This window comes from Pygoscelis adeliae, unplaced genomic scaffold (genome assembly GCF_000699105.1).
Source record: "Pygoscelis adeliae isolate BGI_AS28 unplaced genomic scaffold, ASM69910v1 Scaffold227, whole genome shotgun sequence".
In the NCBI taxonomy this organism is placed as follows: domain Eukaryota; kingdom Metazoa; phylum Chordata; class Aves; order Sphenisciformes; family Spheniscidae; genus Pygoscelis; species Pygoscelis adeliae.
The window spans coordinates 2,454,024-2,467,676 of record NW_008825100.1 but is presented as its reverse complement, the minus strand read 5'-3'; the positions used below and the strand labels follow the sequence as shown (position 1 = coordinate 2,467,676).

Below are 13,653 nucleotides of genomic sequence, written 5' to 3'. Positions count from 1 at the left end.
AATATATCTAAGTCCATGAAAGATACAGGCCCAAGGTCTACTTGCTTGCAATAAGGACAAATCCTAGTAACTCCCAATTTATGTAGCGACAAGCACTTGTCATATCCTGGATGGTAAAGAGCAGCAATACAGGCTGCAGTATGAGCTACTCCAATATTCCAAGCATTGGCGTTGACAAAGGTGATGCCTTTGGTCCATTGTGATTTCTACCTTGTTACTGCGGGAGTGAGAAGAAATAACTTAAGCTGTTTTAGGCACCAAAGATGAGTATTTCTTTCTACTCAGTCACCTGGGATCTTACATGCTATGTACTTCTGAGAATATGCCAATTTGAGTGGTGAAAATGTGCAGACTCCAGGATTTCCTTTATTTTCTGTAAGTATTGTTTATAACATACAACACATTAGAAGAACACGTTTGTAAGACGTGTTATCATTATTTATCTTCTATTGAGCCTTATCGAACACTAGAATTATGTTGACTTCCACAGTTTCAATGTCCTTATCTTGAGTTGAATCCTGGAAGCCCTTCCCACCCTTTAAAGACTTACATATTTGATCTTGCTGGCTTTTGCTTCCACAACAGTGAACATACATAATGCCAATATATGGGAAATTTTATATTGCATTTAAAGTTGCTATAGCTCTGATTGACATATCTGAGTACAAAACAAAGAACTATATTAAATAAGACTCCTTCTTCCTAGTTCTTCTTCTTAGCTTCTTCTCCCTCTAAGAGGATACACATTATAAACCTGCTTGCATCTCATTATCCCCAAAAAGGTTTTCCAGTAGTCACCTCATGCTTTGCTAGAACTAACTTTGTAGAGATGAACAGGACACAACTAAGATGGTGTAACGTCTTCCCTGTTGAGATAAAAGTGAATGTAAATGCTCTCAATACGAGAAGAACGTGCTTGGCCATCTTGACACCACAGCTGCTTCATGCAGACTGCAACTAGCTTTGGCCAGGACAAATATCCTCCTTCAAATGGAGTAACAGTCCTAGCTGCAAGAAGAAAACTGAATTAGTCTGTCTACTAATGAATATTCTTCCAACCTTCTCTCAGCCTTCTCGTGAGTTTTAAAGACTAGAATTTATTGTAGCTTGTCTTTAATCCACGCCATAATCATTGTTTAAATCTTGCTTTGCTTCTACACTGAAACTGCTTGTAAATATTTAATTAAAACGTGTTCACTTTCATACCATCAACCTTATTTTGAATCTGAGCACGAATAGTGTGGAGAGTAATAAGAAATCCAGGCCAAGCCTTAAAAGCATTCTAAATCACTGAAGTCACTATTTAGTCTAACTTTCCTTTTTCGAAGCAGGAGTGCCAGTTGGCACCTTCTGTAGTATGTGTTGTGTTCATACCTTACTAGTAACTAAAATAATCACAGAATGTATGCTCCACAGCACAATGTATGGATAGTGCCCTAACTCAAGACATGTTCATTCAAGCAACTAATCATGGGAAAAAAATAAAATTCTTCGAAGTGGTAAATTTTGAGACTTTTGTCCCACAAGGACACAAAAGAGGCCAGCACCAGGAAGTACAGTAATGTTTCCTAGGAGGAGGAAAAAAAAAAAGGCAACACTGCAGAAGAAGCAGTCTTAAATTCAGGTCCTTATACTGCTGTTCCCTTTCCAAAGATACTTTCCCTGAAAAACCATGAGTCATGAAAAACAGCATTCAAGCACTGCAAAGGGTGTAAGAGGAACAGAATGGTAGCAATAACACCACCTTCCTGTACTTGTAACCTAAAAACTTCATGATGCATATCCTTGACATTGAGAGCTGGAAAGCCCTGTCAAGGAGAACAACGGACTGGAATCATTCCCCCCTCCGCTCCCATTCCTGTGAGAGCCAGTCTGGGTGACTCAGTCCAGACTCTCTGTATTTATGCCCAATAGATGTCTGACACCTCAACAACCATGGAATTGCCATAACTTCCTCACACTGTATATCCTAGTGCTTCACTAACTGTACTGGTTTGCCAGCTTTCACTACTGCCTAATTTATCTCCTTTGTGTCAGCTGAAGCCTGTTATTGCTTCTGTTTCTCAGCATGCTTCAGACTGTTCTGTGTTTATCTACTGGTACTATATTCTCTTTTACTTTAGATTAAATCAAGCATCTGTAAAAACTACGACCTAAAACAGAATTGTAGAAGAGAACAGAACTTTGATGGTTCTTTTCTTGCTCTTATCTGGACTTTCCACTTAATCAACTTCCTTCTTCAAGTACAATGCTCAAAACTGAAAACTAAGTTTTACCAGTGATAAGTGAAAAAGGATTACTTCATGTATTATATAGGATCTACCATATACTGCAAATCCCATGTGATGGCTGCATTTTTTTTTTTTTTTGAACAGCATGATCCTGACTTATCAATTGTAACTCTCAATGTTCCTGCAGAGCTGCTCTGTGGCTAGCTCTTCCCTGGCCTCTACCTGTGGAACCTCTTGCCCGTGTACAGTACCTGTGACTTTCTCCGGGGAACAAAGAAAATTAGTGAACAAGGACGTTTAATTCAGCCTTCTGCACCTAAGTTCCTCTTTAAAAAAAAAACTTTAACAGATCCACCCACTCAAGGCAGAACACTAAGTTCAAGGCAGCTCCACTTTCACCAGTTAAACTCCCACTTCTTGATTAAACTCAACTTGGATTAAGAAGCAATGCAGCTGAATAAGTCCTGCCCACCTGTTTCTTTGATATTGACACTACTGTTTGCACACCTTCACAGTGAACCAGAACAAGGAGCCAATTTCTTGAAATATAAGGTCATAACCAAGGAAAATACCTATGCATCCAATTTTATAATGGTCAAATGATAATGAAATAAAAAGTTCTCTTTATCACATCTGTAACTGACTTCAAATGCATCTCTCAATGCTGTTCTTACTACTTTGAAAAAGTACACAGAAAAAACATGCAAGTGTACTTTATCATTTAATAGAAAATACTACTAACAGCACACTGGTTTCTTAAACAGTTATCAAGTGCTGTTCTAAGAATTAATTTTGCAATTAAAGAGTATAAATCTAAGTCGTAATTTAAAAAAAGGCATTTATACCAGTTATATCAAGTTGTACACATCAAGGGAAGCAGCACCATAGCTTAATGAGGAACAAATCCCATCCATAATTTAAACAGCTAGGAACAAGTAATTTCATGTAAAAAAATACAAATATTCATATCAGTACCATACTTACTAAGATACTTCAGAAAAACCTAAATAATCCGAACAAGTGCACCCCATTTTGCTTCCTCATACTCATTGTTTCATAATGCTGTTTTGCAGAGTTCTTTGCAACCTAGCTATGTTGGCATCCAAGGCTGCTAAGCTGTTCTTAAAGTCCTCTTCATCCCGAGAAGTGAATGTTGAGAAAGAGGATGCGCTCCATTCAGACTTTCCTGATATATCATCAAATGAAACGGAACTAAAATCAGGTATTTCACTACCTTTTTTCTGAGAAATCTCTTTCTGAAATAGCATCGGTATGTGAGAGTATGTACCAGGCCGAGGTTGGTCTGGTTTGTCTGTAAAGTCTTTGGCAGCTCCACTTGGAGTGCCTTTTGGCCTCATTTGGACTTTGTCTCCCTCTGGCTTCACTTTATCCCCTGTAACTTCAAGTGTGTTTTCCATAGTCTTTTTCACACTGTAGCCAGTACTTAATTTATCCAGAATAGTTGGATCCTTTGCAATCTCACATCCATTCTGCTGCACGGAGTTTGAGAGCTCACAGTGGTAGTCCAACATCTTACAAGCCCCTCTACTTTGGGGTAGCACACCAGTTCTGTCAGAGATCGGCTGCTGTTTTTTAGAGGCACTGCTAGTCAATGGAATATAAACAGTCTCATCCAACTTGTTTTGGTCATCAAGCAAAGTCCCAGAATCACTAACTGTTTCTGCATCTTGCTTCAGTGAGGTTAGTAGTATTCTGGGAGCTGATGTTCCTTCTCCTGAGAACGTACTGTTTATTTTACTTCCTTCAGCAGCAAACTTTTCATAGGCTAGATTTTGCATTTCTAATTCTCCACTTTTATTTGAGAATTGAAGTTCTGTATCTGTCAAAATATGATCCATTTCTAAATTTTTAAGGTACGTCATTACTGAAGTACTCCCAGGAAACGGATCAGGTTGCATCTGCTTTTCATGGTCTTCCAAAAGAGACTTCGAGAGACCTTTTTCAGGTTTGGGTCTAATGTTGTCTACTGTGAGGTCAGACAGAAGCTTGGCCATACTGCCCTGCAAGGTTCTGTTAAGATAAGATCAACTAATCAGATTTAAAAATAGTCACTAAAAAAATAGTTTAAAACTTTTATATAACACGAAAACCTTAGATTTATCAGACTGCGGCGAAGTTACAATTCTCTTTCTACATGTTGTCATAAAACATAGTATAAATGTGAACCAACTCCAAGTTTCTTCAATTTCTTAGCTCAGCGTGCCTATAAAGTAACTAAAACAGCACAACCCAATGAAGTTCGAGATTATTGTCGATTTACCTGCTTTGAGTACTACAAAATGAAATAAATTGAGGTCAAGAAACTGTTACAAAGGATACATAAACAGTTATCAAAATCAGTGAGAATTTTTTCTGAATTATTCTTCCCATTGCATCTAAATTAAAAAAAATAAATAATTCGTCTCATTTTCTGCTTTGTACATCAAAAGAAATGAATGCTTAAATGTTTACATATATAGCATACACACGCGTAATAAGACATCATTACACTACCATCTGGTGGTCAGTATAGTAGTCACAGAAGTGTGTAACGTGTCTAAACTTCTGCTAAGGAATCTGAAGTGTTGATTAAAAATATTCTGCCATTCCAATCAGTATCAACCATAAACAAGACAGACAACAGTTAACTTCCTGTGCACATCATGTCCAAACAAATCTTACGTACATATCACTTCGCATGCACAAAAAGCTATTTAAGTCTCCCAGCTTGCCACTATATTCATCATAAAAGAACATGATGAAATACATTTACAGTAATAGTTCTAAAAAAATTGTGAGTAACGACCACCCTCATTCAGTGATCCAAGAACTCCCATCTTTACCCATAATTAGTATCTGGCATAATCTACTTCAAATGCGTGTACAATTAAATAAAGGACTGCTCATTCCCACAGGAAGAGCTTGCTGCGGGTCCTGACGACAGATCTTTCTGCAAGTTCTTCTCAAAACAGACCGATTTCTGAACAAGTGTAAAGAAAAAAAAAATCCCTCCTTAATTCAGGTTAAGAGTTAGTTTCCAAATTGTACAGCTTCAAGGGAAATATCAGTAGGTTTTCAGGTCCATGTGCTTCCCATGGAGCTGCTTATCGGCAGGTCTGCTATTAAGAGTTAAAACTTAGCACAAGTTAGAGCAGATAGCATTTTACTTTACAACAGAACTCAAGTCATGGAGCATGACAACTCTGTTTTAACAGAATTATAGCACCATTGCAGCAAAAGTAACTACAAAGAGAAGTTTTAGCCTATGTGACCTACTACCACCAAGATACTAAGATTACAATAATCCAAAGTATGAAAAAAAAAACACACCCCACTGATGTCAAGAGGCAAAAAAATAGCTCAGCCAATAGTACCTGGTTAATTCACGCAGTCTGTTAACTTCTGCATCACGCTGACGTAATGTTATGCCCAAAATCTTATTTTCTTTCTCTGAAGCTTCCAGCTTAAACTGAAGGCTCTTCACATTTGCTAATGCCTCTTCCACTTCTAAAATGTCAAGAAGAATTTACCTAATTATTTAAGTTTTAAAACACTAAATGAAGAACAAACAAATTCAAACCACATACCAATCTTGAGCTTGGTGGAATGAATGTCATAATGCTGTTTGTTTTCAAGCAATTTTTCTTCTTTATCTTGAATATCTTTTGCAAGATGTTTATTTTCTTCTTTCTGACTTTCTATTATTTTAAGTAGTTCTTCATTTTTAGCCTGCAGTGACTCAAGGCCTTTCAGTGATTCTTTCAGTTGACTCTGGAGCATCATATTCAAGGACTGCAAAGAAACTACTACCAAAAGTAAAACATAAAAAGTTTAAGCGTTTTGTGTGGTACAGTTTGAATTTCTAAATCAAACTAAGTTTTTAAACAATCTTGGTAATATGAATTTCGCTTACAAATAGAAGGGTTTTTTGAAGCAGCAAGATAAAACTCAAGCTTTCTTCTTAATTATCTGTCATCTTCATTTTAAGATGCACATAAAGAAAAATAATGTGCTTGGCAGCTGAAGAGCTGAGTCTCACTACGTGGAGTCTAAACAGGCACAACAATCCTTGCAAATGCAGTTGCATGATTAGACCCACAACACTTAGTTCAGCTGCCACTAAAGGCCACAATACATACTGTTATTTTTTGTTTATGTATCTGTATCTTTATATGTCTGTATCTATTTAAATAAAGTTTTAACAAAAACGCCCCTAACAAGCATCATTCTTTATTAGTACTTTACATTCATAGTTGCAGCTCTGTCCAGGTGTCTTCTCACTTCTTTCTCGTTCCCGGAGTTGCTGGTTTAATATTCTCAGTCTCCTAAATGTGAATTGTGAAAAAGCACAAATTCAGAAAGTTCAGAATAAGTTCAGAACCACTGCATTTTAAATTAGTTTGGTAAGAAGCTGCTACTGAGAATTAAATGTCACAAAATGTTTCAGAAATATAAAAAAGTTTTAATAATGCATTTTTCTTACATTCCTGTATTTCTTCAACACAAAAGACCCCTTGTAAGTTCTGGTAAATATCTTTCCCTCTGTTCTGAAGTAAAGTGCTACCTAGTTATGTATTTGAGAGCTCCCCTGAAATGACAGACATTTTTGCATTTGAGAATAGCCTGCTTATATTCTTTTTGTAGTGTAACTACCTTGATACTGCAGTTTTCAGAGACAATGATACATTGATCCCACCTAGACAAAGGCACAATCGTGATGTAACTGATGCTACTAAAACAGCAGTATTAACTGAAGTCTTGCTATGTGTTAATCATTTATTTTTAAACTATATAGCCTTACCAACACACTTTCTAATATATAAATACTGCAGACAAGAATGAAAGGGCCGTAACACTTACACCGTAACAATGCTAAAATACGCAATTTAGAACAGACCAGTTAAAGATGCTCTAGGCACACTTGCAGTAAATACAGAATCACTGACGAGTTACTAACCTACGCAGCTGGGCATTTTCACTTCTGAGAGGCTGTAAAGCTAGTGCTATTTCAGCTTGTATATTTGTACTTCCCACTACAGCTGGGAGCAGTGATATGCAGTCTTCTATTTCACTCATCAACCTTAACATTTCTGAATCATCTGCAAGAGGGGAGGGGGGGAAAAAAACAAACAAACAAACAACCCATAAACATATAAACCTGTAATATGACAGTAATAATTTATATGCGATTAAGCAATCTACAAAGTGATATAATAGTACCTACTTTTTTTCCCAAGAAAATCTCATGTTAACCATATTTATTTATTTAAAGTTTTTAAGCTTGACTATGAAAACTACGCTTTAGGTTCTTGATAAATCACAACCCACCATCTCTGCAACCAACCTTGGCGGGATTGCTGTTACAGTCCGTCTACACTGCTCCCTTCCTCAGGAGAAAACACTGTATATGAAATGAGAACAATCTTTATCCTACCTGTTGATAATGTTAAAATACTCCAAAAAATAACTTAGTACTTATCCAGAGTGAAACATAAGGCTATTAAAGTTGTGGAAAATCACTTCAAGGTGTCCCATATCATCTGACACACACAACTTCCAGAAACTGAAGTGCTCGCTCATTTAACACAGCTCTTGTGTTCTTTGTATGTAATGACTCTACTGCACAATGAAAATGTCCTCACCTTGACCTGTTATCAGTGCTCTGAGCTCTCCCAGAAGATATTTTACAGTCTTAATTTTATGGGCTGTTTCTTCTGGACTTTCTGTTCTACATTTCAGAACTTTCTTCACAAAACTTGTCTTACAGCTTGTATCTCTCACTGGGGCTACATCAAGTACATTCAATCCATCATCTTCGCTGACAGCGTCCTCACTGTGTTCTTCAGAAGTATCCTCCTCTTTGTTACTTGAAGCATTATGTTTCGCTGGACAATGATGATGGTGCTTCTGTTCAGTCCCGCCATTCATCATTTCATGTGACTGTAACAGGGCCAGGTGAGCTTGTATGCATCTTATCAAATCTGCTTCTTTTATCTGTTGCTCATGGTTTGGGGTCATCTCTCTGCCAGAAGATGATGGGATGAGTGTAGGCACTGCAGAGTTACTTGATGCACCTGATGCTATACAAGGGATCACACTAGGAAGAGCAGTGGCAGACTGTATTTGCGCAGCAGTAGTCGGAGCAGCAGAAACTAGCGGGCAAACCACAGGTCCTCCCGTCTCTGGCACACATTCATTGCCACCATCTACAGGAACATCCTGCATAAAGAATATTCATATTAAACAAAAAATTAACATGGATTTTTTTTTTTAATCTTAAAAAAACAAAAAAACCTTGTCTGACTTAATGTAGTCTTGATCATTCTTTGCAAATCATAAAAGCAACTACAACTCATTAATTGCATCATTTCCCAGTATATTAAGGAGTAATTAAAATGTAAATCTGGTTTAAATTACCTTTATCTTAAATGTTACTGGCAACATTAAAGCACAGTTCTTTTTCAGCTGTTCTGTAAAGAAAAAACCTCAGCAGTGTTTTGTTTTTGGTTTTTTTACTTTATGAACACTCATTCCTTGAATCAAACCAGAACAGGGAAGAAAAAAAAAAGACAACGCTGTTAACTTTCAATATTTTAAGTAGATGAATTTCTTAAAAGTCAAGGACAGCACTAGCTATACATGTACTGCCTGCAGATGGAAGGTAAGTCTACAGTCTTACAGTTTCAAGGTGCAGGTGCAAGCCATTTACCACATTCCCAAGGTGGCAGTTCATAGAATCATTAAGGTTGGAAAAGACTCTTAAGACCATCGAGTCCAACCGTCGACCCAACACCACCATGCCTGCTAAACCATGTCCCTAAGCGCTGCATCTACGCGTCTTTTAAATACCTCCAGGGATGGTGACTCAACCACTTCCCTGGGCAGCCTGTTCCAATGTTTAACCGCTCTTTCAGTAAAGACATTTTTCCTCATGTCCAATCTAAACCTCCCCTGGCGCAACTTGAGGCCATTTCCTCTCGTCCTATCGCCAGTTACTTGGGAGAAGAGACCGACACCCACCTCGCTACAACCTCCTTTCAGGTAGTTGTAGAGCAGTTGGTACTCTTCATTAGTTCTATTCTATACCCTGAAATACACAAGTATTTTAAAATGTGCCTCTAAGATAATACACAGTGCCTGAAGAAATAATCAACTTGATCATTGGCAGGGAAAAGCTATATATGAGATATGATTTCTTTTATCAGGAGCTGGTTAATGATCCTAATGTGTGTTACTAAGAGTGTACTTAACAGTAACGAGTAATTTCCTGCACCTTACGTTTGCTGTCTCATTACAGAATTCACCACACAGAAAGAAGCAGCCAGTTGAAATGCCTCTAATTTCATTTTTTGGTGTCTATATAAAATGTATTTTAAATAGCAGTATTTTCTCTCATTATTTATTCTGTTCATCACTATAGGTTGAAATATGTAATTTTTTTTCTTTAAGGAAAATTACATAAACCCAAGAAAACCCACACACTTAAATAAATGTATAAATAAGTAGGCAGTGCTAATTTAAAACGTTTATTAATAATCAGAATCAAACTTTTACTTACTGACTGAGTAGATAAGGGATTAGCTGACTGCTGCAGGAACAGAGCTGGTGTGGAGGTAGGTAATCGATAATTGAAAGCTGTAACGTTTTGACATCCTGAAAGAAAACAACACTCATAGACCAGGGCAATTTTGGGCAAAACTCATACAGTAAAATAGCAGGCTCTACAGTAATAGTTCCACTAACCGTGATTTGAGGTAGGAAAAGAAGTTACAGTAGGAATTTCATTACTGTTCTGTGGTGGTTGGCCAGTTATCAGAGACATCTGAGTTTGCACATGCTCACACAGTTTCTGATGCATCAGAGGAGAGTGTTGACTGCAAGGCACGTGAATTGGTTGAACCATCTGATTCTGTGCTGCACTGGAAAGTTCTTTCTCAGTAGAAGGTGTGGTGGACAAGGCAAGTTTTCTGTTTGATATTGGCACTACAGAGAAAAGAACAAAAAACCCCGCTGAAGTTGTCGGTCTTCTCGATGTATACAAGCCCACTGTGTTGTCAGGAAGACCCTGGCAGGTTCCTTTGAAAAAGAAAAGCAAAAGACACTACAGCCTAAGATTCCAGTCAGATTTTTACTCACCAGGAAATCAATCCATCCTTTTTTTGTCTTCTAGACAGAGCAACCTAACCCAGTTGGACAGACTGTTGTCCTTGAAAGAAGCAGAGATTTAATCCTACAGAAGGCCAGTTCTAAAATGCAATTCTTAAAGATCTCTGCTTAGCTGCTTCCTAAGCTTTTAGACCATTCAGAATAACCTATACCAAAGCATCCTCCAAACCTCATTTTTGTATGTTGGGTATAATTAAAACTCCGTATTTTTACAGTGCTGGAAAGGTATCAGCTATGTGCTCACCTACAATTCACAAAATAGGCGTTCTGCTACATACCTAGCCTACAGGCCCCACCTGTCTACTGGATTAGAAATCACACAAAAGAAACAGGGTGGAGAGAGGGAGAAACGCTAATAAAAAGTGAAATATTTTAACTGAGAGCAACTCAGCCTAGAGCACTCCATCTACGTTTCCATTCAAGTGCTCTGGCCACTAAACCATTTGAGTTCTTATTATTTATTGCAACACTTTCCTGTTTCCAGAAACTGATCTGGAGAAAAGCCTGGCTGGACACCTAACTCCAGGACAGTTTATAGCTGCATATCCCAAACAGAGACAAAGCACTGTAATGCTTCACTGTCCAAGAGAAATGGGGCATGGGTATTATTATTCTCTTCCACACTTCCTACTAGCTAAACTTGATGATATTGGTATTTGTAAATGCACTCAACTTTCCTCCTTGTACATTTGTGAATTTTAGTAACTGTTTAGTAAACATTTAAGGTTTCTAAAAAGCAATGAGTAATGTCTATATCCTTTTGTGGATGCAGCCCTGGATCAACCTATAACAAACGACAAATTATGTGAAGCCTTGTTATATCTCAATAAGTTGACGAGTGTCTCAATATTGTTTGAGAAAAAAGCAAGCCCAAGAAAGCCTGCTTACCAATTTCTTTTCGGACGTGGGCAGGAGTAATGTTTTTTTTCAACCCTTTCTTCTTGGAAGTATTTCCTTTGGTTTGTAAAGGCTTGGAAGTAATTTTAACGGAAGCTGTTTTCCCAGCTTGTTTATGGATAGTCTCCCTTCCTAGTGTTAGTTGAAAGAAAAACTAGTCAACAAAACAAATAAAAACAGTCTTACAAAAACTAAAAACAAAACTTAAATTTCCAATAGGTACAACCTGTAGCCTCATTTTGTAAGATGTTCTTCAGTAAAGCTGCACAACGGTCAAGTCCATTATGAATAGTATCAACCTGCATAAAGAATACTGCAGTCAGAAAATGTGTATCACTGTTTCCTTTCAGTAAACATACTATTTTAGAGGAGAGTGTTCCCCACTCTGTCACCTGAAAAAAAACAACTGATAACCAGCAAAAACATGTAATTTTCTATGTATTACTCTGCAATTACATGGAAGTTTGCAAACACGCAAATTTTGCAAAAAACCTAAATTGTGTTCTTGCACACGTGTCCATTTGCTGGATTTTATGTTTTGGTAATTGCATGTGTGTGGTTTTTATTCTTATTTCCATGTACAGTTAAGCTATTATCTACAGCCTATTTCTATTCTGGAGATAATTGACTCAGCACTACACAGAAAACAGCACTGCAGCACTGACTCCATACAACTCACTCTTTTCAGCACAAAACCTAACAAATATGGCTATACTTCTGCCAGGGCCAGCTCTGGTCCATAAACAGCAGCTGTGTTTGCAAAATATATCCTGTGCCTTAATGAGATCTGTCAGAGCCAAACTCACTGCACACAAAGCCACCCTGCATGTATCTGCAAGATGCAGTACAGACACTCTTGCTAGCTTTGCAGGAGCTATTTCTAGTCTAGATGCAGTAGTATCTAAATTAACCTGTTTTTCTTCTATTATTCAAGGTATTCCAATTTCCCTTCTCTTTAGATAACAGAAATGACTGTATTAACAAATCATTTAATTACCTGATCGTCAGAGTCAGTGGAATAGAGAGAGTATCCAGACTCCACATCAGAATGACATCCTTTTCTTAAGCCAAACCTGAAAAAGTCAAATTCAGTGTTTATACTACCTCCTTAATATGCAGCAAAGTAAAAAATTTACTTTTATTCAATAATAGCAAACTAAACTAAATTCATTTTATCAAGAAACAAAATATCCTCTCCCTGAAACTTTGCATTGTGGCAACAAACATGTTTAGCAGACATCAACAGCTTATGTCACAGGAGAATTCAGTTTTTACTGAACAGTCTTCCGTATGGCTAGTAACTATACAAATTCAATCTTTAATAAGTAAAACGCAGAGAGAGAGAGAGAGAGAGAGAGAGAGAGTCAACCCTGTATTTCTAAAAGCAAAACTTCTATTCAGTTTGTGTCTGTCTATTCATGGGCTGCTTAGAACCTGGCCATACTGCTTTTCAGCTAAAACCATTTTCTGATACATACAAAGAATTTTTAGCTAGTTATGAGGTACGACAAGTATAAGCTTCCCAAATGCTCATACGTACACTCAATCTTAGATAGTATTCATGATTAAGGTCTTACTGTTTTCTTCCATTTGTTAATTTAGCTGCTCCTGTTAGCCTTCCAGAAGACAGTACCTGTTGATTACAGAAATATACTTTGATTTTCCTGAAGTACTTTCACAACATAATTGAAGACTACCTTTGCCCACTAATCCCAGGAACTTTTGCTGAGGCAGATCAGTTAAAGGTAGTTTACAGCTCTCGGGGCAAGGAGGGGGCCCGCTGCTGCCATTAGGGCCTGAATCTTGTAGTTTTCATTTCACAAAACGTGCCTTTACAGCATGAAGCGTCATTAATTTCCGCAGCAATCCACAGATAACGGTAATTCACTTAATGACTCGGTCAAGGGCTGACACACAAACATACGCCCCAGACTGAAACCAGGGTCTATAAATACACACCTGACCTGACCTTTGGGGATTTTAAGAATAAACTACAGTCGCTGCTCAAACCACAGATGCACCACGGCGGGAGAACCCCCGAACGGAAAGCTTGCCGCGGCGCCCCTTACCGACACAGATAAAGCCGCTGGGCCCCGAGGAAGGGTTGCTGGGCCAAGCCCAGGAAAGCAAAGGCATTCGGTGCCGGAAGGCCCGACTCCCCCTCAGGAGTCGTTACGCTGACGGCCCAGCTCCGCACTCGGCGGCGACGCCCTCCCTCCCCACCCCGAGCAAGTCAGGGACCTAATGGGGCACCTAAAGAGGGCTGAGACCCGACCGCAGGCAAGGAGAGGCTCCAAACGCCCCCGCTCCCCCCGGGACCCCCGCCCCGCACGCACCTTGCAGGGCCGCGGAGCCCCCG

General features: G+C 38.4%; 1 protein-coding gene across 1 annotated transcript in view; it reads right to left on the bottom strand.

Moving 5' to 3' along the window:
* Positions 1–2,650: 2,650 nt before the first annotated feature.
* The window catches only part of CCDC14 (coiled-coil domain containing 14), an 11,667-nt gene continuing 664 nt past the window's right edge, over positions 2,651–13,653 (bottom strand). The window contains exons 2-12 of the mRNA XM_009327172.1: positions 12,292–12,367; positions 11,521–11,593; positions 11,286–11,426; positions 9,975–10,214; positions 9,790–9,884; positions 7,874–8,450; positions 7,189–7,330; positions 6,477–6,556; positions 5,819–6,037; positions 5,606–5,738; positions 2,651–4,262 (exon numbers count right to left, since the gene is read on the bottom strand). Of these exons, the coding sequence (XP_009325447.1) occupies positions 3,278–4,262; positions 5,606–5,738; positions 5,819–6,037; positions 6,477–6,556; positions 7,189–7,330; positions 7,874–8,450; positions 9,790–9,884; positions 9,975–10,214; positions 11,286–11,426; positions 11,521–11,593; positions 12,292–12,367 (2,761 nt within the window). The 3' untranslated portion in view covers positions 2,651–3,277. The remainder of the gene's footprint in view (positions 4,263–5,605; positions 5,739–5,818; positions 6,038–6,476; positions 6,557–7,188; positions 7,331–7,873; positions 8,451–9,789; positions 9,885–9,974; positions 10,215–11,285; positions 11,427–11,520; positions 11,594–12,291; positions 12,368–13,653) is intronic.